A 25,434-nucleotide genomic window follows, 5' to 3' on the forward strand; every position below is an offset into this window, starting at 1 on the left:
TGGGGAGAAAAACCTCAAGGTGGAATTGAAGATTAAAAGCAGAGGGACTGCTGGAGGAGAGAGATTGCCCGAGGCAGACAATCAGCTCGTGACTTAGCAGAAGGGAGCTTGTACAGACCATGCATGATTCAAGACTTCTGCCCCCTTATGCAACATAGTTGCCGGGTGAGGGGAAAAGGGAAACAGCTGACATTAGCCCCCATTGTTTGAAAAGGTGGACACTCCCACTGCGTTCCGGCACACATGGGATTTTGGGAGAGGACTTTGAAACCAAAGGTGGGCAGAAGCCTCACTCTTGCTTTGCCCTGCATAGGTGGGAATGGCAAATGCCAGGATTGCTTGGGGTTTTGGCTCACATGGTTGGAAGTCAGCTCCTGGAGGCAGGGTGCCGCACTGGGATGCTTGCCTTCCCAGGCAGCAGCCCTTGGGACACTAAGACCCAGTGCAGGATGGTATACAGGTCCTGGACTGCTTTCATTCTCTCACTCCGAGAGCAGCACACAGAGGTGTGAGCTGGGAGGTTCCTTTGATGGAGCTTCCTCTGCATGATTGTGTGGAGTAATCTTGAGTGTGCACCCAAGACCCTGAGAGAGAGAGGGAGCTGCTGTGAGGTGATAGCGACTCTGGCCAGAGAAAGAACGAGCTTGGAGCTGTAGAGGTGGAGACCCAGTTGACTAACAACCTTGGGCTACAGATACACAATGGGTGACTTCTGGACATGGATGTGGACTTCAGTCTTACTGAGGGTGGCTGGTTTTCTGTGTTTTGCAGAGGTTGGTTTGGTTGGCTTGCAGCAGGAATGCTCCAGCCCCCTCAATTTGGGCACCCTATAATAAAACTATTTCCCCACAAACCTTTGTGTTTTATGTATACATGGTGACAAGCAGCCAGACCCCATGCTGCCTGGTTACATTTTATCACAACGAAATTTATAGTTACTGGAATGAATTAGCATAGAGAATTTGGCCATTTTCGTTTCTCAGTAGTTCTTTAAAAAATCTGAAAGTTTTCTGTGGTGATACAAAGTTATGGTGATTGAAAGGAGAGTAATCTAAAATGCAAATACTAAATTCCTTCTAGAGCTTCTAGAACAATAACTGTTTACTTTTCCCTCTCCATCCCTTTTCTTTAAAAATGCAAAGCAGCCCTGGCCAGTGTGGCTCAGTTGGTTCAAGTGTTGTTCCGTGGATCAAAAGGTCACAGGTTTGATTCCCAGTTAAAGCACATGCCCGGGTTGCTGGTTCAATCCCTGGATGGGGTTCATATGAAAAACAGATGTTTCTCTCTCACATGGCTGTTTCTCAGCAATGAAAAAAATGTCCTTGGGTGAGGATATTTTTAAAAAAGGTAAGAAGGAAACAGTTCATTCTCTGTATTGTACCAGGGTTAGATAGATGTCAGTGATATCCGTGGTTCTTATTAACCTTGAACTTAATATTTTGAAGACTTTAGATTTACTCCTTCATTGCTTTTCATTGGAAAAAAAGAATTACTCCTTTATTGCTTCTCTTTCTTAACTCTGTTTAATATATTTAAGATTCTTGAAGGCAAAAATGGATTACTTGAGACTCTTAGGATACTACCTTCAAACAGGTTCATCATTAAGCCCTTCTTGTTGAAACGCTAATCAATTAGTACTTTTTACTGTCTCCTCTGTCTCTGTCTGAATATTAATGGCTGAGGAAGTCTGATTTTATATAGCGTGTCAGAGTTTTGAAACATTTAGAAATGATAAGAATTATAACAGCTTCTGGTCAAGATGGTGATGTAGGCAGACATGGTTCACCTCTTCGCACAACTACATCAGAATTAAAACTAAACCATCTCTCAGGAGGGTCAGAGTGATGGTTGAATGGAAGCCTGGTAGCTACGGAATTGAAGAAACCATATCCATCCAGACTGGTAGGAGGGGCACGGATGAAGAATGGGCTGGTCTCACATCCAGGTGGATAAAAATTTGAGAGGGATATCTTGGCAGCAAGGAGCCCCAGTCCCACACCAGGACCCTCAGCCCAGGATCTCAGTGCAGGGAAGATAAGTCCCCACAACTTCTGGCTTTGAAAACCAGTGGGGATTGAGTCAGTGGAGGAGGCTGCTGGAGCCCTAAGCAGTTCCTGTTGGGGAACCCACACATGGAATAACCTACTCATAGTCACTCCTCCTGAGCTCCACCACCAGGGTGGCAGCTGGAAGGTCACCAATGGGATACAAGGAAAGACTGAAGTATCTGGCATTGGGACGAGCCAAGGCCATTGTTCTCTTGCTGAGCCCTTCCCACAAAGAGCTGATAGGCTGGTCCCATATCTGAGACATGATCAACCTGGCTAACACTGTGTGACTCACCTTGGAGATCCACAGATGCTCTACCCCACCCAGTTTAGGAGCCCACCCAAGGTGTTTTTCCATCAGAATGGCCAGTCTTGGGTCCTAAATCCTATCAGACAAGCAATAGCTGGCCTCGGTGAGTCCTAGTGGCAGCCAGATTAGAGTCACAGCTTGTCTTCACCTGGAATTCTCCAAGCCCAGCACAAGTAGCAGCCATTTCAGACTGCTTTGTAGCTCATGTAGGGTACCCTGGGCAGAACACAGGGGCTGACCTTGGCCTGCACAACCGTGGAAACCCCAGGGCCACTGCACCCACTGGACAGCTACAGACCACATGGGAGCATTACCATCCTGCCCCTGCACAGCTGATCCTCCAAGGAGGATGGAGGTTGGTGGTCAGTGGTCACAGCCAGGCCTTACAGCTGACTGGCCTGGGGAAATTCCTCCCACTGATCTGCCAACAGCCACCAAGGTTCAACCACAAAAAGAGGGTGTACTCAGCCCACACAAAGGATGCACCTCATTACCTAGCTTGGGTGATAGGGGAGGCTGTGCCACTGGACCCTACAGGATACCTACTTCATTAGGCCACACTACCAAGACATGGAGTCAAAGCAGCTCTACGTAATACATAGAAACAAACACAGGGGGGCTGCCAAAATGAGGAGACAAAGAAACACGGCCCAAATGAAAGAACAGATCAAAACTCCAGAAAAAGAACTAAACAAAATGGAGATAAGCAATCTATCAGATGCAGAGTTCAGAGACACTGTTAATAAGGATGCTCAAGGAACTTAGCGAGGACCTCAGCAGCATAAAAATGACCCAGCCAGAAACAAAGAATACACTAATTATAATAAAGAACAATTTACAGGGAAGCAACAGTAGAGTGGATGAAGCCGGGAATCGAATCAACGATTTGGAACATAAGGAAGCCAAAAACTACCACACAGAACAAGAAGCAGAAAAAATAATCCAAAAAACGAGGGTAGTACAAAGAGCCTGTGGGACAACTTCAAGTGTTCCAACATTTGCCTAATAGGGATGCCAGAAGGAGAAGAGGAAGGGCAAGAAATTGGAAATCTATCTGAAAAAACAGTGAAAGAAAACTTCCCTAATTTGGTGAAGGAAATAGACATGCAAGTCTTAAGAAGTGCAGAGTCCCAATTTTGATGGATGCAAAGAGGCCCACTCCAAGACACATCGTTATTAAAAAGCCAAAGGTTAAAGATAAAGAGAGACTCTTAAAAGCAAGAGAAGAGAAGTTAGTTACTGGAAGGCTGCCAGATGGGCAGGGGGTCAGGGAGAATGGGTGAAGAGGTGAGGGTATTAAGAAGTACAAATAGGTAGTTACAGAATAGCCATGGGGATGTAAAGTACAGTATAGGAAGCAGAGTAGCCAAAGAATTTATACCTGTGACCCATGGACATGAATAAAGGTGGGGGGATTGCCTGGTGCTGAGTAGGAGGTTGCAAAGGGGAAAAATCAGGACGTCTAAATAGCATAATCACAAAAATATAATTATATTATTAAAAAATGGTTGTAACACTCTTTGAATAGCATTATCATTAGTTTATTGTCGTATTAGATCAACATTTATTAGCCTTCAAAGTCCAACCTACCTTTCAATAATGTTGATTGAAGTTCCAAAAAGTTTTATCCTTGTGCCTTAAAAGTGCATTAAAACAATATGCATGAGTCTCGGAGTGATTATGTTGGGTGAAAGAGACCGAAAAAGAATGCATTTTTTAAAAATCCCGGTTCTAATTGCAGAAAATACAGTCTATAATCTGTGGTGACAGAAAGCAGATTGGCTGTTGCCTAGGGGTGAAGGTGAGTGGTGGGAGGGGTTGACACTCAGGGACTGTGGCGAGCTTTTTGGGTAGCAATAGGTGTGTTCACGGTCTAGATTTGGTGATGGGTTCATGGGACTGCATGTGACAAAACTCACTTAATATTTCAGGTTGAATTTTTGCAGTGCATTGTATGTTTCATACCTCTATAAAATTGTTTTTTTAAAAACAGTAAGGAAACCTTTTACTTAGAGATGATTAATAAAGGAAATATATAAAGCCATCTGTCTGAGGAAAGCAAGCATAAATTATTTTGCCTTTTCAAATCTCCCTAATCCTTTTTGGCATCATGGTGACCAGTGATTTTATTGGTATTCTCATTTTCTAGAACGTCAGATAGACTGCGACTTGAACTTGGTGTGACTTGACTTCACTGTGTTCCCTGAAACCCTACTGTGGGCTGGCTTACCAATCTAAAATTATTTTCACTGAACACAATCCCTCGTCTTGACCACCTGTGTACTTTCTTCCCTTTAGACTGACTACCTTCGGGTGAACTGTAATAAGAGTACCGGTGACTGCAAATTGTTAGGGATTTGATACATTTTTGGTTTTATGTTATATAAAATAAGATTAAAAGATTTTTTTTCATCCCTTTCATACAGCTTTCTGAAACAAAAGTTTTCACTGCCTCATCTGTTCCACCAGAGAATCATATCACACCTGGACAAAGGTAAGATACCTTTTGCCGTGTATCGTTTGTTACAATTGAAATATTTTGCCTCAGGAAAATTGTTTTGGTTCTTCGGTCTCTTGATTATTTTTACCTTTTCTTAAATCTTTTTGGGTTTTTTCCCTTACTTTCTTAGACTTTGTTTTATCCCAAACCTACCTAGTAAGCTGACAGAACCTCCATCATTTCCTAGTAGGTTGTAGCTACTGATGAATTGAAATATTTGTGTTTTGCCCTGGCTGGTGTGGCTCAGTGGATTGAGTGCTGGCCTGTGAACCAAAGGCTTGGCTGGTTCGATTCCCAGTCAGGGCACATGCCTAGGTTGCAGGCCAGGGCATCGGAGAGGCAACCACACACATGTTTCTTTCCCTCTCTTTCTCCCTCCTTTCCCCTCTAAAAATAAATAAATAAAATATCTTTAAAAAAAATAAAATAAAATATTTGTGTTTTGCTTGTGATGGAGATTATGTTAAACCTATGTAATAATAATTTTTTACTTTTATAAACATGTTTTTTGACAGATGAACCTAACACAAACTTTACTTTGGGTTCTTCATATAATACTATTAATTTAGATCCTCTCAGGCTGGTACAGACTCCTCATTTTTTATGGGTTCTACTATTTTTAATCTAGTCGCTCATAGATTACAGAAAAGGAAGGAACCTTGGGGGTAATAGAAATGTTGGTAGAATTTCTACAGAACTAAATTACATCCTAGTTTTTATAATAAGTCTAAAAACTTTTCATTATACTTTGAAAGTACAGTGACCCAGAAGGATTAAAACCTTGATATGTATCACACCTGAGAATTGAAGACTGTTTTGAATCTAACATGCTCGAGCTCATGGTAAATGACACGGTTATAGGACTTTGTTGCAGGGAAATAAAAATGATCAAACATTATGTCTTGCAATGTGTTGTTTTGTGCATTGCTAAGAATTTCTTGTTAAACGGATGTAACTTCTTCATTGAATTCACTGCTCAATGAATTTGATAGGATCATTTTCATCTTTTAAAAAATGAAGTGGCCTTTTCATGTTTATTTTTCAGAAGACATTGTTGTACCATTTTTTTATGCGTATATTTCATCAATCTTTTGGAATAGACCTTGCTCTGTTCTTGTTGTAATGAAACTTTTTTGAGGTGAGTCATATATAATATAATTATTCTGGGTTTGGATTCCTGAAGTATCCCATAAGCCAGAACATTACCTTGGATCCAAAATACTAGTCTGGGACTTCAGCCTGGCTCTGGGGAAGTCAGAGTGGTAGTGCGTGGGTAGAGGAACTCAGGTCCAGGAACTGTGCTGTGTATCAGGAGTGCGTCTTGAATTATTTTACCCTTTAGAGTCTGCCTTACTTGCATTGTGGAAGTGTCAGTCGGGAGACTGACTGGAAACTGGCCTTTGAAAGATTTTAATGGAGCAAATTATCATGTCAGGTAATCTTGTACACCTTGCAGGTCCTGTGGAGAAGAGTTAGTAGCTCACTCGCATGTCAGGTAGTATATATATCTGGAGATCATTTCTTCCTCATGCTTTCAGGTTTTTAGGCCAAGGTTCTCAAATTGGAATATCTGTGTTTCTAGGGCATCACAAGAGTTGTATTTAACAGAGTGTTTGTTTAAATATTGTGCATTCTACTGAATATTTAAGGGAGAAAATTACATGAACCTAAATATATTGATTTACAGAGTGCAGAACTTACAGGGACATTTATGATAAATACGATATTCCGTGAAAGGTCTACTATGGCTGTTGCCCTCATTCCCCCACAGTATGGATTCACTGTCCTTTAGGGAAGTTGGAGACACTGGTTCCAAGTACTAAAAGGAACAAAATATCCTAAAGGAAGCATGCCAAACTTTAGAAACGTATTTAAGTTACTCAATTGCTCTGGCTTTTCAAATCAGTTGTCTCTGTTCCATTTCTGTGGAAATACCACAGTGCACCTTTTCGTTTTTCTTCTCTGCAATGCCCTGCCTCAGTCTGTGGCCTCATATGGGGTGTGTGTGTGTGTGTGTGTGTGTGTGTGTGTGTGTGATCGATGCACTCCTTTGGCTTCCCCTAAACTCCAATTTCCAAAGGTTTTCCTTACTTAAGTAATTTTTGGCATGAATTTACTTTATATTGATTCACTTCTCAAATTCATTTGTTGGGAAGATTTGTTTATGACTTGTTCCTCATTTGCTTTTTGTCTGCTTAGCATTGATCTGGTAGCCTTGCTCCAGAAGCCTGTTCCTTCCAATCAAGTCTCAGAAGTCAACTCCTTTGAAACGTCCCAACAGCAGGGCTTCGGCCAAGCCCTTGTCTTCACAAATTCTCAGCACAGCAATCAGATGGCACCAGGGACTGGCAGTTCCACTGCTGTCAACTATTCTCCTCAGAGCCTGGTAATTTTATTTCAGTATGGGATTTCAAGGGATGTGCCATGAGCAGCTGTATTCTAGGATGACACATGCCTTATAACTATTTTCTAAATGCAGAAAATTTCTGCAGCACATCTCAGTCCAGAAAACAATGATGTGTTCATTTCCAAGCACATATCTGATGATTCCATGTGGAATTCAACTATTCTGAGTTTTCTGGACAAAGATAAAAATACTTCTTTTTGAAGTTGAAATCTTTTCAGTCATAATCATTCAGGCATTCTTATTAATGATTTTTTCATGCGTTTTGTTTCAAGGTCTGTTTCTATAGTTAAGATGTTAAAATTTTTATTTTCCAATTTACTTAAATGTAAATGTTTGTCAATATTGTCTTGCTAAAATCATGCAGAAACCATTCTTTCCAAGTCTGCCTAGGGGCTTACTTTTTTTGTATTTTTATTTACTTTGTTATTCCATAAACTTAGTGTACTTTTCTTAAAAGGCCACACTATGTAATGGGGACCCTTGTAATTTGATGTGTTTTCATTGAAACAGTATCATCTGCTGCTGCATATATGACTCTGGACTCCCCGTGAAAGTTAAGCTCCCATTAGAAAGAACTTAGTAAGTTTTTAGGGAAGGGTGTGAAGCTAGGCTGATGGAAGTAGAAGATCTGAAAGCATAGAATGTAAAAAATGTAGCTGCAGAATGGGGAAGTGAAGTCCCTTCCCTGTCCAGCTGTACACAGTTATGAGTTGGCAGAAGGGAGGTTAGAAGGACCATAAACATAGATGCACAGCTTTCACTGATGATAATTATTTTGTTCATTTTTGCTGTGTTTTATCTGAAATCTACAGTGGAGAGACGGAATTTCTTATGAATATGATGCAGTCTTTTCCTTTTACCTGATTCAGAGTCATTTGCTGTACCCTAATAAAATGTAGAATTGAATATGCAAACTTTTCATTGCTGTATTCTACTCTACAGACATCTCGGGTCAAGTGTATCTGGCTTGGAATGTACTTGGCATTTTTTGTGTTATTGAAGGTTGTTCATGAGAGGACGTCAGCGCTTGCAGTGGGACAGTCCAAGCTTTAGTGCCCTCTCTGCTGTGAGAGGGCCTAATAGTACCCGCTGCTCAGTTTTGATTGAGCCATTGTGCCCTTTCCTCCTCTGCCTTTCCATCTGCTACTAGTATACTGAAGTTGTGTCCTTGCGGACATGCTGGAATCTTAGCCAGGCTGCAAGAGCAGATAGAACCTGCGGTTTTTTTTGTTTGTTTGTTTACAGTGACCTTCAGGTGTGTTGTTTCTGTCATAAGTAACACCTTGAGAAACTGGTAAGAATCGTTACCAGTAAAGTGGATTGAAATGTACAGGGGGAATTAAGAGATCCTTTGCTGGCGTTTCACTGAGGTGGGGATTTCATTGTGTTGTATGGCACACACAAAGTACATTTTATAAAACTAGCTGATATAGGATAGAGATTAGGTGGGGAAGGATGAAGAGTAGAGGCATCATTCGAGAAGCCTTCATTGCACCAGTGGGCTTGAGCTGGGTTTTTGGCAGATTTATAGCAATGAAAGAGAAGTTGTAATGGGTAGCATGAGCCGAGAATTTGGAATATGATAAGTAATGTGAGCCCAACTGTTCTAATAGCAGATTCCATGATTGATGTGTAATAACTGTTCACAACCTAAAGTTTTACTGACACTGGAGGATTCGGGTTTCCTTTGAACAACAACTAGGATACTCTGTGCCCTTGGGCATTGATAACAAATAATTATTTCAGCTTCCTAGATCTGGCCTCTTGAGGGAGTGCAAATCATTTCTGTTTTTGATCTTCTGTCTTCGGTGGTTTTGAAAGTTATTTTTGACAAAGTACTTTTCAGAAACTAAATGATTTTGATAATATAAAAATGCAGTTAGTTGATCTGCCATTATGTTCACGAGTCATAGGCTTTAATTTTCCTGAGGTCTTCACATCTGACCTGACAGGATAGATACGGGAAATGTCACATTGTCTTTTGTTTGCTTGCTTGTGGAATGTATTTGGTATTCTTAGGCATCTAAACAACTTGAAATAAACACAGCAGTGTCCAGAATATTTGCTCAATATACAGATACCTCCTGTGTCTGATTTTGGAATACTGACTTTTTAAGTAAGGGCTGTGACCTGCATTTAATCTTGCAGACCTCATGGCTGATCTTTTTGTGACCAAACCTAGTCTAATCATTAAAGATGATTACTGTTCCATGCATTAAAAGAATAAAACACTATTTTTGTTTTATAAGCTTGTATTTGTTGTTTAATTCATGACATTCCTCCTTAGTTTAAAAAAATAGTATTTCGTGAATATGTGACATCACTTTTTAAAAACACCAATTTCTTAAAATCTAGGGAATATGTTTCCTTTTCCTTTAACCTCATATGAAAATCAGGAAGTCTTGCTGGGTTTATTTAGTTAGATCTTATTGCATAGGAACATTTTCATCTTGTATTTGCTCATATGAGTCTTACTAATTCAGATTTTCTGGATCATAGTTTTTAAATTTCTTGTGAAAAATACCTGGCATGTTTTAAAGCCTGGGTTAGAAATTCTGTATTGTTTAGGATTTCTGTTTTCTTTTCCTTTAAAGTCATCCGTCCTGGGTTCAGGATTTGGAGAGCTTACACCTTCAAAAATGGCAAACATCACCAGCTCCCAGATTTTGGACCAGTTGAAACCTCCAAGTTTGGGCCAGTTTACGACCACCCAGAGTTCACAGCAGAGTAGTACGAGCCCTCCCACAACCACTTCTTCTTGGGACCTCAAGCCCTCAGCTACCCAGTCCTCAGTCCTTAGCCATTTTGGTAAGTGTACATTTTCTGTGGTTGTTCACAACCTAAGCGCTGGCAGAGGCTGTTGACTTGAGAATACTGATGTGGAATTTGTCCAGAGATTATTTTTTTAGTAGAACTTTGCAAAGTTTCTGAATTGAATCAGTCAGATTTGTATTGTGTAAATAAATACCTGCATTTATTTGTTACTAGCAGTAGTAGGTCCTACCTTGGAGAGATGTGCAAAAGCATGGTAAAAGCATGCAAGTGTAAGGAAACAATTTTCTGAGCTTATTAGAAAAAGGTGGTGGCAGAAGGTGGACTATGGCAGAAGGTGGACTGTGGAAAACATTTTAAATCACACCGACTACATTGCTTTCTGATTCTTAACATTTGCATGTATTCACTATGATTTGGTTCAGCCTTACCATCTGTGGTTTGTAAATTAAAGGCAACACATGTAAGTTGGAGGTTTTCTAAATTCTACTTACATAGGTTTTGTGACATTAAACTACCATCTCCTGCCTTGCCCAGGTGGCTCAGGTGGTTGGAGTGTCGTTCTGTAAAACAAAAGGTTGTGAGTTTGATCCATGGTCAGGGCACATACCTAGGTTTGTAGGTTCAATTTCCTGTCAGGGCATGTATGGGAGGCAACTTATCAATGTTTCTCTCTTACATCAGTGTTTCTCTCTCTCTTGCCCTCTTCCCCCTTCTTCTCTTTCTAAAATTAATAAACATGTCCTCAGTGAGGATTAAAAAAAATCTTTGAACTACCATTTTCCACCAACACACATCACACTGTATTAAGGAATAGCAGGGGGTTACATTAAACATAGGGTTGGTTGTGTGGGCTGGTTCATGTTTAGGGCATATTAAGTGACATGGAAGCACATTTCTCTGCTGAATAAAAAAGGCTTACTGTTATGGAATTACCTGAGACTATTCCCAGGTTTGAAGTGATGCCTACCAAGGAAACTCGTAAGAGACTCAGTGCCCAAGGTTTTTTCGTGGGGTTGGTTATTTAGGCATCCTCTGCCTAGTACACGCCAAAATTACAGATTCCTAGAAGGAAAGCAAGTGTTCAGAGTAAACCATGTTGTACAAGTATTCAAGGCACAGAGGCACCTTTAGTGGTTAGAGTTGGCACTCTTTCCCTAGAACATACAAAAATTCCGTGTTCTCAGACACCAGCCAAGAGCTAATCTTGCAAGCCTGCATTACTTTTAAAAAATTTTTTAAATTTTTTTCTTTTATTCTATAGAGGGGGGGAGGGAGGGAAAAAGAGAAGGAGAGAATCATGCATGTGAGAGAGAGACATCAATTAGCTGCTTCTTGCATGCCCCCATCTGGGTCCTAAACGCGCAACCCAGGCATGTGCCCTGGCTGGGAACAGAACCTGGGACTTGCCCAACCAACTAAGCTACACCGGCCAGGGCACAAACCAACATTTCTTGGCAGCTGTAGACCTCCTGTTAATTTTTTCTGGCATACTTACTAAGAGATAATGAGGTTTTATATTTAAGGATGCCATTTATATTTTCTTTTTAAAGTCTGTCTTTTTTTGTAGGTGCCTATAATACTAAATCCCAAAATAAATTCATCTAGCGTATACACTAAGTCATGGGTTGGTAAACCTTCAACTCAATCTGCTACCTGTTTTTGTAAATACATTTTTATTGGAACAAGGCCACAGCCATTTACATATCATCTATAACTACTTTCAGTCTACAAAGGCAGATTTGAATAGTTGCTAACAGATTGCTTTTAAAGCCTAAAATAATTTACTCCCTGGCCTTTTGCAGAAAAAGATTGATAGAGGTAACATTTCAAATCAGTGGTGAAAAGGTGTTTGTTGCTGTTGGATATCTGGCTGAAAGATGAAGTTGGATCCCTAACATCCACTCTACACCATAGTGCCAAATAGGTCAAATATTTAAACATAAAGAGTGAATCTAGAACAGTAATAGAGAAAAACATAGGAAGATTTTGATATATTCTGTATGAGGTGGACTTTTCTAAATATGGGAAACACCATAAACAAATCACAGGGGAGACAAACTTTGAAAAAATATTTGAAAATCGTATCATAGACAAAAGTGATCATAACTTCCTTAGTATAAAGAATAACTAAAATTCAAGGAGACCAAAAAGAAGTTAAAAATGGTTGAAGAGGTATGGACAATAACAAGTTCGTAGGCCAAGAATACTTAAGTATATCAATGACGCTTAACTTACATCATTTTGTTTTGAATCTTTTATACTATTTTTCACCTGTGAAACTAAGAAGGACGAAAGTTTGGTATGCAAAAAAGCATGTGTTCTCTCTGTGGATAGGACTTTTAAAGTGTTTGTTAAAATATAAAATATAGTCATTTTTTGAACCTATCCAGCTTACAAGAACCTATTTCTTATAAGTATACTTGCACTTGAGCAAAATGTCTTAAATAAAAATATAGTTACTGTAATATTGTTTTCCATAGCAAGATATCGGAGAACCTAAAAGTCCATTAATATAGTTCTAGTTTTAGAATGTGATACCTATGTACATTGGATTACTATGTGGCCATAAAAATGAAGTAGCTCTTTATTCCATTAATATGAAACAATCTGAAACCTGAATGATTTGTGAGGAAGCAAGATCAGTAGATAGATAGGAAGTAGTGTGTCTTTCTCTGTATATTTTGTGTAATTGAAATACTATCTCTGAAGATACTCAAGAAAGTGGATATATTGCCTACCTTTGTGGAGCGAATTGGGACAGGGTGGAAGGGTGATTGGTAGTCATCATATACATTTTTGTACCTTTTGAATTTTATAATACTACATATGTTACTTAGTGAAAAAAAATTAGTGAAGTAATTTTCAAAAGTTTAGTAGAAAATCCATAAAGCAACAAAAATACAATTCTCTGTTAGCTAAAGGCCAGATGCATATACCCACTGTATAGTATCCCTACCTATAAACTGCTCAAAATTGCATTTAGAGACTTCCGGTCAAGATGGCAGTATAGGTAAACATTGCTCGCCTCCCCACACAACCACATCAAAATTATAATGAAAATACAGAACAACCATCACTCAGAACTGTCAGAAATTGCATTCAATGGAAGTCTGACAACTATGGAAGTAAAGAAACCACATCCATCCAGACTAGTAGGAGGGCTGGAGATATGGAATGGGTTGGTCCCTCACCTACATGGGGTGAATAAAAATTTGGGAGGGATATCTCAGGAGCAGGGAGTCCTAGCCGTATACCAGTACCCCACCCAGGGTTTCTGTAACAGGAAGATAAGTCCTCATAACTTCTGGCTGCGGAAACCAGTGGGGATTGAGTCAATAGAAAAAAGTGCTGAGTCCCAAGCAATTCCCTTTAAAGAACTCACACACGGAATTACTCAGACTCGCTCTCTCTGAGCTCCACACTGCAGTAGCAGCTTGAAAGGCACTGGTGGCATAAAGGGAGGAACTGAAGTGTCTGGCATCAAAGTGGGAGCTAGAGGACAGCTTTCTTCTAGACAGAAAGGGGGGCAGAGGTCATTGTCCATTTTCTGAGCCCTCACCTCAAGGAGCCACAGAGCCAGCAGGCCAGTGCCATATCTGAGACTCCATCAACCTGGTTAACACTATTTCTCCTGCCCTGGAGATCCTATGAGACTCCGTCCCACCCAACTTATGGGCCCAACCAAACTGTTAACCATGACTTTTCCATATGAAGGCTGGTCTTGTCACGCAACTCACAGCTTCCTAAATCCTATCAGCAAGCAATAGCTAGACTAAGTAAGCTCCTAGCCCCTGTACCTCTTGCAGAATAGCCCCAGTTCTGGCACTGGCAACAGCCAGCCTAGATTCATACCTTGGCTTCACCTGGGAATTTCTAAGCCCAGCACAAGTAACAGCCATCTCAGACTGCTTTGTAGCTCATGCAGAGTGCCCCTGGGCAGAACACAGGGGCTGACCTTGGCCTGCACAACCGTGGAAACCCCAGGGCCACTGCACCCACTGGACAGCTACAGACCACATGGGAGCATTACCATCCTGCCCCTGCACAGCTGATCCTCCAAGGAGGATGGAGGTTGGTGGTCAGTGGTCACAGCCAGGCCTTACAGCTGACTGGCCTGGGGAAATTCCTCCCACTGATCTGCCAACAGCCACCAAGGTTCAACCACAAAAAGAGGGTGTACTCAGCCCACACAAAGGATGCACCTCATTACCTAGCTTGGGTGATAGGGGAGGCTGTGCCACTGGACCCTACAGGATACCTACTTCATTAGGCCACACTACCAAGACATGGAGTCAAAGCAGCTCTACGTAATACATAGAAACAAACACAGGGGGGCTGCCAAAATGAGGAGACAAAGAAACACGGCCCAAATGAAAGAACAGATCAAAACTCCAGAAAAAGAACTAAACAAAATGGAGATAAGCAATCTATCAGATGCAGAGTTCAGAGACACTGTTAATAAGGATGCTCAAGGAACTTAGCGAGGACCTCAGCAGCATAAAAATGACCCAGCCAGAAACAAAGAATACACTAATTATAATAAAGAACAATTTACAGGGAAGCAACAGTAGAGTGGATGAAGCCGGGAATCGAATCAACGATTTGGAACATAAGGAAGCCAAAAACTACCACACAGAACAAGAAGCAGAAAAAATAATCCAAAAAACGAGGGTAGTACAAAGAGCCTGTGGGACAACTTCAAGTGTTCCAACATTTGCCTAATAGGGATGCCAGAAGGAGAAGAGGAAGGGCAAGAAATTGGAAATCTGTCTGAAAAAACAGTGAAAGAAAACTTCCCTAATTTGGTGAAGGAAATAGACATGCAAGTCTTAAGAAGTGCAGAGTCCCAATTTTGATGGATGCAAAGAGGCCCACTCCAAGACACATCGTTATTAAAAAGCCAAAGGTTAAAGATAAAGAGAGAGTCTTAAAAGTGGGAAGAGAAAAGTAGTTGCCTAGAGGGGAGTTTCCATAAAACTGTCAGCTGATTTCACAAAAGAAACTTTGCAGGCTAGAAGGGATTGTCAAGAAATATTCAAGTCATGAAAAGCAGGGACCTACAGCCAAGATTGATCTACAAAGCAGAGAGAGCATTTAGAATCGAAGGGAGACAAAGAGCTTCCCAGACAAGAATAAACTAAAGAGTTCATCACCAAACCATTATTATATGAAACGTTAAAAGGACTTACTTAAGAAAAAGAAGATCAAAGCTATGAACAATAAAATGGTAGTCATACATATCTATCAACAACTGAATGTAAAAAGCAAACTAAGCAAACAGGAAGAACGGAGACAGAATCATAGAAACGGAGAGCATTTTGATGGTTGCCCGATGGGAGAGGGATTTGGGAGAATGAATGAGTAGGTGAGGGGATTATGAGGGGAGTAAGTACAGTTAGGTACAAATAGCCATGGGGATATAAAGTATAGTATAAGAAATGGAGTAGCCAAAGAACTTATATGTGTGATCCAGGGACATAAACAATGGTGTGGGGATTGCCTGAGGGAGTGAGGGGTGCTGGCTGGAAGGAGACGGGAAAAAAATCGGGACAACTATAATAGCATAATCAATAAAATGTAATTTAAAAAGGGTTTACAATTGTAATACAAATACATAATACAGTAATAACAATAGAAGAGCAAATTCTCTTTTGTGTACTCATCTATAAACCTACTTTTGACTACCCCAGTACATTCGTTACACACGCGTGTGCGTGCATGCACACGCCTTTAGAGAGAACACTGATGGGATTCAGCTAGAAGATGGTTGGGAGAAACTAGTGATGACTGTAACTCTTCACTGCCAGTGAAGGTGAAAGAGGGAGGTCTAAGCCCATGTGCCAAATAATTGATTGTTGTTGCCTTTTTTTTTTAACCCCCTCTTTTCATATTTCCTAGACTTTAAATCTCAGCCTGAACCATCCCCAGTTCTTAGCCAGTTGAGCCAGCGACAGCAGCACCAGACTCAGACCGTCACTGTTCCTCCTCCTGGGTTGGAGTCCTTCCCTTCCCAGGTAAAACTCCGAGAGTCAGCACCCAGAGACGGTACCTCCACTGTGAGCAAACTCTTACAGCTTCCCAGCCTGACTGTTGAAAACATTGCTGTGTCTGCCCACCAGTCTCAGCCTAAACACAGCAAACTCACTAAGCGGCGGATACCTCCAGCTTCTAAGGTGGGTATTCCATTGTGAAGTCACCGTCCCAGGGCAGATGTGCCATATTTTGCTATATATAATGCACAGTTTTTTGCCCAAATTTTTAGGGAAAAAATAAGGATGAGTATTATACATGGGCATAATTATTACATACCACGGGTATGTAATAATCCCGTCTATAATGTGCATAAAAACATGGATGCGGATTATACATGGGGGCACATTATACAAAGCAAAATGCTGTATTTTAATGTTTAGTGTAAGTGTTAGGTTAGCAAGTCTCAGAAACTGGATATACTATTTTTCAAACACATAGCTTACTGCTTTATGAGGAATTGCCTGTTTCTGAGTGCCTGGGCTGTTAGAGGGAACGGGTTTGTACTGAAAGAGACTAATTGAAATGAGAGGATCTGCTCAAAGAGTCTGATGGTCCGGTGTGCTCAGCTGTGTCCCATGGGTGGAGGACCAGTGGGTCTTTGGCCAGATAATACTCTAAGGAGTTCTCCTCCTTCACTCATCCACAGCCACAACCCCTCCCCCGCTTATGGCTCTAAGGAAGCAGTTGGTAACATTCTCCTGCTAAATTTTGTGTTTTCTTTGCTGTTTTCCCTTCTAACTCTTTTTAAAAAATGATTCCTTTCCTTCCTTTTGGCCTTTCTTTCCTTGTTCCTCAGGCATGCCCTAGGAACCCAGTGTTCATTTGGCTCTGGTACATGCCTTTGGGGCTTGACATCCATGACTTCTATTCCTGACATGGTGGCTTTGCTTTACAGACCCCGGCTTCTGCGGTGGAAATGCCTGGTTCAGCAGATGTCACAGGATTAAATGTTCAGTTTGGCGCCTTGGAATTTGGATCAGAATCCTCTCTCTCTGAATTTGGATCAGCTGCAAGCAGTGAAAATAGTAACCAGATTCCCATCAGCTTATATTCGAAGTCTTTAAGGTATATAACTCCCCACTTCTCTGGTTTTGACTGAAGTAAGTCTTTTGTTTCCAAGGTAAACAGAGCTTATGAAATCATCTGGTGGAGACAGACGATACACCCTATAGTAGTGGGTTTGTGCAGCCATCACCAGAACCTAATTCGGGGTTTTCCTTTCATCATCCTAAAAAGCAACCCTGTGCCTATTAACAGCTACTCCCAATTCCCCTTCCCCTCATCCCCTGGCAACCAGTAAACTGTCTCTGGATTTGCCTATTCTGGACATTTCCTATAACTAGAATCATGGAATTTATGGCTGTTTGTCACTGACTTATTTTGCTTAGCCTGGTGTTGTCAAGGTTCATCTATGTTGTAGTACGTATGCATTTTGTTTTCAAGTAATATTTTATTGTGCACACGTACCACATTTATTCATTCATTCATGAGTTGATGGACATGTGGATTCCCACTTTTTGGCCAGGATTAATCATGTTGCTGTGAACATTCAGTTACAGGTTTTGTGTTCTTTTGGTTCTTTGGGTATATAACTAAGAATTGCTGGGTTATATGGTAACTTATATTTAACCATTTGAGGAAGCATCAAGCATTTTCCCCAGTGGCTGCTGCATTTTACATTTTTATGTGTAACCTCTGAGGGGTGCAATTTTTCCCATCTTGCCAACACTTACTTTCCTTCAGTGGAATATTTTATAAATAGTGAAGCCCAGATTTTAGATTTTATTACATTCATTAATCTTTGCACTTTCCAGAGCCCAAACCTGATACTTGCTTGGGTTCCCTTTCTAAAGTTGGTTTCAAGGCATCTGGATTCCTTAACTCTTAAAGTTCTCCCCTTGCCTGTTACTTCAATTAGGTTGGTCTAGCTTTTTTGGAGGGTGGAGTTGGACTGGGGGTTGTTTCGAATCTTCAATGCATTGTTAATAAGTTTAAAGAATGCAGTAGTATAAACTTGTGGTTGTATACATGTTTCATTTAGAGCATGCCAAAGTGATGAAATAGTTCCATGTTATGAAGCCATGGAAATTGACACAAATTTATGTCTCATACCTTTTATTCTTTGCAGTGATTCTTTGAATACCTCTCTACCAATGACCAGTGCAGTACAGAACTCTACCTATACAACTTCAGTCATTACCTCCTCCAGTCTGACCAGCTCATCCCTGAGCTCCACTAGCCCAGTAACAACGTCTTCCACCTATGACCCGAGTCCTGTGCATAACAGGGTTGCATACCAAAGCTCTGTGAGTTCATCGGAGTCAGCTCCAGGAACTGTCACAGTAAGTGGTCTTTCAGGTTTTTTCTTGTCCTATTTGGAGCTCGGCGTGTAGTTTGGGAAATGAAGCTTTTTGATTGAGACTTTCTTGTACAAATGGTCTAACCATTTTGAGTAGCATTCTTGTAGTTGGTGGAATTTGGTAACAATAGGCATCTCATTTGAAATCTGCCGTTCAAACACCATGCACACAGGAGTGTGGGTCATGGACCCGAAGCATAGTATAAGGAGTGGTTTGGATGGGGTAAGAGGGGACTGTAATCTTACCTGTAATATTTTAGTTCCTTGTAAAGCAAAGATATTCAAGCTTTATTGGTGAGAGCACTTTAAGAAGTGGATAATAGGGTGGGGGGTGGGGGCGGGGATAGTGGGAAGAGGGTATTACAGGAACTACTATAAAGGACACATGGACAAAACCAAGGGGGAGGGTGGAGAGGGGGGAGGGAGGTGGGTTCACCTGGGGTGGGATAGAGGGATGGGGAGAAAAGGCATACAACTGTAATTGCATAACAATAAAAAAAAAAAAAAAAAAAAAAAAAGAAGTGGATAATAATAGCCCTGGCTGGGCCCTGGCTGGGGCCCAACTGGTGTGGCTCAGTTGGTTGGGCATCATTTTGCAAAGCGAAAGGTTGCTCGTTTAGTTCCTGGTCAGGGCATGTGCCTGGGTTGCGGGTTTGGTCCCTAGTTGAGGTGCGTACAGAAGGCAACCAGTCGATGTTCCTCTCCCTCTCCCTCTCCTTCTCCCTCCACCTCTCTCTAAAAAGTAAATAAACAAAACCTTTAAAGAAAATAACAACCCTGGCTGAGTGGCTCAGTTGATTGGAGTGTTGTCCCACGCACCAAAAGATTGAGGGTTCGATCCCCATCAGGGTGTGTGTGGGAGGCATGCGATTGGTGTGTACGCTCGCTCTCTGCCCTCCTCTCACCTTCCTCTCTCTCTAAAATCAATAAACATATCCTCAGGTGAGTATTTTTTTAAAAAGTGGATGATAACAAAAATATTAAAAATAGTGGAATTGGCCTAGCAGAAATTTGGGTTCTTTTTTTATCCCCCTTCCTTCCTTCCTTCCTTCCTTCCTTCCTTCCTTCCTTCCTTCCTTCCTTCCATCCATCCATCCATCCATCCATCCATCCTTTGATTTTACCTATTTATTTTTAGAGAAGGGGGAAGAAAGGGAGAGAGGAATATTTATACATCTATACTTAAAAGATTTTTTTAAACTAACTTTCGTTTGTTTTTTATCTTTTATGTTAACATATATTCCTCAAATATCTGGCGATTCAGGCTGCCTACTTGAACTAAAAGGTTATCTAAGGGCTCAGGCTTGGGGTGGGTTTGGATGTGGTTAACTGAGCGTTCCTGTGGGACAGCATGGGCAGGCCATTTCTGTTGTTAACTCCCTTGTCAGCCCTTTTGGACCTTTTCTGTTGAGCTTGTTTCGATTCTACAGGGACTGTTTCTAATCTCTTCCCTATAGGGCCAGTGCCTGTCTGTCAGTGTTAAAACTGACAGACTTAGTGGGAAAAGAAGGCTGCCTTTGGCATATTCATTTTGTCCGCGTTGACTGGAACTATCTGTTTTTTAAGGTGCTCCTGGCCATGTGTTAACCTCTTGAAAAAGTATAGAGCCTCTGGGGAATGGTGGGAGGGGCATTCACTCCGTTGTGGGAGGGCAGGAGGGAGGAGACCGGGGATCTGATCCTGCAGTCTTTAAACAAACCCTCCTACATTTAACCCTTCCTCCACGCCCACTTCCAGAGAGTTATTTGATATAGAAGAATACTGAGTTGCTTGGTAATGGTTTTTGTTTTCTGGTTTTCCCTACTACTGGCTTAGGATTTGGTCTTACAAGGGCAACTAAGTAATTACCTTTTCTTCACCTGTATTTGTCTTTCTGGGTTTACATATTTTTTAAAAGCCACGTATTTTTGACCTGTCATCTTTAACATAAAGTTTATTCATGTGCTTTCCAATATGGTAACCACTAGCCACATGTAGTAGTTGATTTAAATTAAATAAACAACAGTTAAATTCCTCAGACACACCATTTGTTTGTTTGTTTGTTTATTTTTTGAATCCTCACCTGAGGATATGTTTATTGGTTTAAGAGAAAGAGTGAGAGAAAAGGCAATGTGAGAGAGAAACATCGATTGGATGCCTCCCGTACATGCCCTGACTGGGGATCAAACCCACAACCTATTATTGTTGTCTCAGGCAGATGCTCCAACCATCTGAGGCACTCGGCCAGGGCTACCATATTTTAAATGCTCAATATCCAGATACATGGTTAGTGGCTAGAATATAGGAACATGCACATATGGAATATTTATTTTCAAAGTGTATTTTATTGATTATGCTATTACAGTTGTCCCATTTTTTTCCTCAGCTTTATCCCCCTCTGCCCTGCACCCCACCTCCCTTCAGCATTCTCCCTGCCCCTTAGTTCATGTCCATGTGTCATGCATATATGGTTTTTGGCTTCTCCATTTCCTGTAGTATTCTTAACCTCCCCTTGTCTATTTTGTGCTTACCAATTATTCTTCTTATTCCCTCCCCCCCATTCTCCCCCCTTCTCCCCCCTTCTCCTCCCTGCTGATAACCCTCCATGTGATCTCCAGTTCTGTGATTCTGTTCCTGCTCTGGTTGTATGCTTATTTTGTTTTAGGATCACTTGTTGATAGTTGTGAGTTGTCATTTTAGTATTCATAGTTTTGATCTTCTCTTAGATTAAGCCCCTTTAACATTTCGTATATAAGGGCTTAGTGATGATGAACTCTTTTAACTTGACCTTATCTAGGAAGCACTTTATCTGCCCTTCCATTCTAAATGATAGCTTTGCTGGATAGAGTAATCCTGGATGTAGGTCCTTGCCTTTCATGACTTTGAATACTTCTTTCCAGTCCCTTCTTGCCTGTAGGGTTTCTTTTGCGAAATCAGCTGATAGTGTTACCGGAACTCCTACGTAGGTAACTATCTCCTTTTCCCTTGCTGCTTTTTAAGATTCTCTCCTTATCTTTAGTCTTGGGTAACTTAATTATGATGTGTCTTGGTTTGTTTCTCCTTGGGTCCAACCTCTTGGGACTCTCTGAGCTTCCTGCACTTGCATGTATGTCTATTTCCTTTGCCAGGTTGGGGAAGTTCTCCTTCATTATTTTTTCTAATAAGTTTTCAATTTCTTGCTTTTTCTCTTCTCCTTCTGACACCTCTATGATTTGGCGTTGGAACATTTAAAATTGTACCAGAGGTTCCGAAGCCTCTTCATATTTTTGTTTCTTCATTCTGTTGCGGTTGAATGTTTATTTCTTCCTTCTGTTCCAAATCATTAATTTGAGTCCCAGTTTCCTTCTCTTCACTGTTGGTTTCCTGTGTATTTCCCTTTATTTCACTTTGTATATCCTTCACTCCTTCCTTTATTTTGTTTGTACTCAATCATTTCTGTGAGCATCCTGATTACCAGTGTTCTGAACTCTGCATCTTATAGGTTGGCTTTCTCCTCATCGCTTAGTTATTTTTCTGGAATTTTGATCTGTTCTTTAATTGGGGCCATATTTCTTTGTCTAGGCGTACCTGTTATGGTTCTAAGGGGCAGAGCCTTAGGTATTTGCCAGGGCAGGGCAACCTACTTCATTACGTTGTGGGTGAGGGGTCAGAGAGGGAACAGTGCAGCTTGCTTGGTTCTTGCCCGCTTTCAGTCACTACCATCACTTCCCACAAGTGGACTTCCCACAAGTCCATTCAGGTGCTGATTCCCGGGTGGGTGTGCCTAGTGTACATTCTAGGATCCTGTGGCCCCCCTCCAACAGACTCTCTTATGAGACTGGGAGTTCCTCATGCTGCCACATCCCCCACAGGTTTTTATAGCCAGAGGTTTTGAGGCTTTGTTTCCTGCACTAGAACCCTGGGTTGTGTGGTCTCACTCCCCAGTTGTTCCTCCCAGCTGATGCCAGTGTGGGACCACCTGGTCCACAAGCTTTTGCTTCATCCACCCTGCCTGCCAGTTGCCACCTCGCAGCCCTAGCTGCCCATCTCCATCCCTCTTACCAGCGTGGATGAATGTTTCTTTAACTCCTTGGTTGTTGGACTTCCATGCAGTTTGATTTTCTGGCAGTTCTGGTTGATTTTTGTTTTTGAATTGGTTGTTATCCTTCTTTTTTTGTGTGTGAGGCGTGACACGTATCTACCTACACCTTCATCTTGGCCAGAAGCCAGAATATTTCTATTCCTGCAGAACATGTCCTTGGACAGTGCTGGTCTGTACAGTTTCTAAACATGTAAGACTACATACTGTCCAAGCTTAAATCTTTACCTCCACAGTATCTCAAGTTCAGCTCTAACTTTACCTCTCGTTTTGTTTACACACGCCACTGTTCACTCATTCTTTGCTCTGCTGGCTAAACTCAAACCCCTATAGTTTTCTGATCCTCCTGACCATTTGATACTTTACTTTGACTAACACCATTGTGCTGCCCAGCATTTCCCCAACACAATAATGTGACTCCTGCGTTGTGTCGGTTTGTCTGTTGTTTGTGTTTTAAAATTAATTTTCAAGGTGGAGTGAAATATTCCTCAGGTCTGATTACTGCTGTTTCCCATTCCCCTTTTCTGTTCTTTCGGTCTGGTGTAATTTTGAGAAGACTTCTTCATATGTCAGGGTTCGTGCTGTTCAGGATGCACACGCTCTGCGTCGTGAGTCTGTGTTTAGTGAGTAGAGGCAAAAGCGTAGCGCTTTGGTTGCCCTCTAACGTGTTGTTATATATTGGTTGCTCTCTATCCGTTGTTATGTTTCTCTTTCCCTAACTTTAAACTTTTAAAATCACGGGCTTTTTTCCTAGCAGGTCTGTTTTATTGTTTACATTTATTGTAAATAATCTCAAGCTGTTTAAAAAAAAATGTGTTGTAAATACACATTTCACGAACAGAAATTTGGGTTAATGTAGAGGTAACAGCTATAAGGCTTGTCTTTTTCTTTAGCAGTTTTGACATTTGTAAGAAGGAAATTTCTGGTAGCCTCTTTCTGCCGTTGGGGGCAGTGTCTGAACCTCGTAGACTCCAGTAGCAATCGCTCTCTGCCTGTCTCCCCTGCTTGGTCTGTGGAAGCAAAAGTGTTCAGTGTCAGTTGGCTCTAAGGAAACGCCTTATGGTTAAAACTCAAACCAGTTGTTTTCATGTTCTGCTCTTTTTGGGACTACCACACTGTCCCAACCTACTCTTCCCCCACTCAGTTCAGAAAAGCCATTTTTCAAAGTAACATCTCTTTTCCTCTGAGAACCATTTGCTGTTAATATAAAATACCATTCCTTGTTTGAAAGCTATCTTTGTTTTATAACTGGGAGTCTTTTTCTTTATTGCATGATTGATACTCAGAAGGCAAGGCTACACATGAGAGAAAAAGGCTTCTTTCTGGTGATTTCAGTATAATGAGAGTTCCTAAGTTCTTTGTAATGCTTAATAATTTTTAGGACTGTTTTCTGTGATTTGGGTCTCATGTCATGTCCTTGTTAACCTCTAAATTCCCAGTATGATTTTCAAAATGTCATCTCCTTGGGATTTATTAACAATTTGTCCTATTGCCCCTTATTTTATAAAAAGATAAAATAGAGCAGGCCTTGATGATGATTAATGTGTTTGTGCCTATGCCCCAAAAGAAAGTCATCTGAGTTTTTTTATTTTCTGGGTTTACTTTATTTTCTCTTCCTTACAGAATGGACGTGGTGGTCGAAGTCAGCAGGCAACAGACAGTAAGTGAATAAGCTACCTAACTTCGTCACGGGCAGTGGGAACCAAGCAAAAACGAGCATCGCTGACTTGTTGGGGAACACAATAGGCTAATGTCTAATTCTACAAAAATAGTCCATTTAAATTTTTTCTGATAGCTGCTTCTCATCCATTGTTGGCACCCTTTCTTTGGTGGGGTTTAGAAGTTCAGCTAGAGATTTCCGTGGGACCAGGTTGTAGCTGGTGGCATTATTAGAAATGAAGTAATCTCATATTATTCTGCCTTAGTCAGACTGTACCCAGAGTGTAGCATTGATTTAAAAGATGCCTTGCTCAGAGGTGCAGGTTCTAAGATGGTCAGAGGGCTCCCACTGCAGTAATGTACAAGACTTTTAAAGCAGACATTGGCGTACTAGCTCAGGAAAGACATGTCTATTGCCTACAGATTCTGACAGACTGTTGCTAGGAAGAGAGAGGAAGTGTGGCTCCCTGTAAAGACTTGGGAGAAAATGAGGGGATTCTCCACCCCACCCTACCCCTGCCAGTTCCAGTGCAGCTCAGTGATCACTGGATGTAGTGCAGGTAAATCCCTGTTAGGTGTTTCTTTTTCTTTTTTCTTTTTGTTCTTGGATAGCCTATCTGTGATTGTTTATGGTGATTTTCATTGATCATTCAGGAAGGCAAGTGGTATTGAGTATGGAAGCCAGAAAGACCCTCTTTATTTACGATTATTTTTTGGAACACCGAGATAGAATTTTGTCAGTCCTGGACTGGACCTCAGTAGGAATTGAAATGACATATATGGTTTACCCAGAGTTTTGGTATTGCTGGGCTGCCAGAGCTGTTTGGAGCAACACTGGTAGCTCTGAGAACCGTGGATGTCAGAGGAAGTTCTTAATTCAGAAGCCATGGTGGCAAGTTTCTTTTGGGCAGACATGGGGTTGAGAATACATGGAGGTGTACTAGATTGGTTGGAGACTTTTAAATGAGATAATAAGATATAAAATGTCTGGAAAACATAGCATACGTTTTAGATAGGTTTTATCTCCCATACTCTCTTCCCCTCCTATTGTCTCTCCCACTCACACCCACATACTTGTTCTTCAGGCAACTTTTTGTGGACCTGTAATCAGCGTGATCGAAGACTTTAACTTCTGGGGTCTGAGTTTTAGGTCAGGGTGGTGTCTTCATCTGATTTCTGTAAGAACAGGTGTCGTATTTGGAATAGAATATCAGTAGTGAGCAAGCCTCAGGAAAGGAAAGGCTACTTTAAGAATTGACCACACTGTGTTGAGACTGTTGCTGCCC

General features: G+C 41.2%; 1 protein-coding gene and 1 non-coding gene across 6 annotated transcripts in view; both read left to right on the forward strand.

Annotated features, from left to right (window-relative positions):
* The window catches only part of UBAP2 (ubiquitin associated protein 2), a 120,387-nt gene that overhangs the window by 82,643 nt on the left and 12,310 nt on the right, over positions 1 to 25,434 (forward strand). For all 5 annotated transcript variants that reach the window (XM_053923269.2, XM_024560055.4, XM_045195198.3 and 2 more), the window contains 7 exons: positions 4,785 to 4,852; positions 7,058 to 7,244; positions 9,860 to 10,073; positions 15,939 to 16,213; positions 16,969 to 17,138; positions 18,202 to 18,415; positions 24,113 to 24,149. In XM_053923269.2, coding sequence (XP_053779244.1) covers positions 4,785 to 4,852; positions 7,058 to 7,244; positions 9,860 to 10,073; positions 15,939 to 16,213; positions 16,969 to 17,138; positions 18,202 to 18,415; positions 24,113 to 24,149 — 1,165 coding nt within the window. The remainder of the gene's footprint in view (positions 1 to 4,784; positions 4,853 to 7,057; positions 7,245 to 9,859; positions 10,074 to 15,938; positions 16,214 to 16,968; positions 17,139 to 18,201; positions 18,416 to 24,112; positions 24,150 to 25,434) is intronic.
* On the forward strand, positions 7,360 to 7,442 carry LOC112304644 (small nucleolar RNA SNORD121A). The gene has a single exon (XR_002974774.1). It is a non-coding gene; the product is annotated as a small nucleolar RNA SNORD121A (small nucleolar RNA).

This window comes from Desmodus rotundus, chromosome 1, assembly GCF_022682495.2.
Source record: "Desmodus rotundus isolate HL8 chromosome 1, HLdesRot8A.1, whole genome shotgun sequence".
Lineage (NCBI taxonomy): Eukaryota > Metazoa > Chordata > Mammalia > Chiroptera > Phyllostomidae > Desmodus > Desmodus rotundus.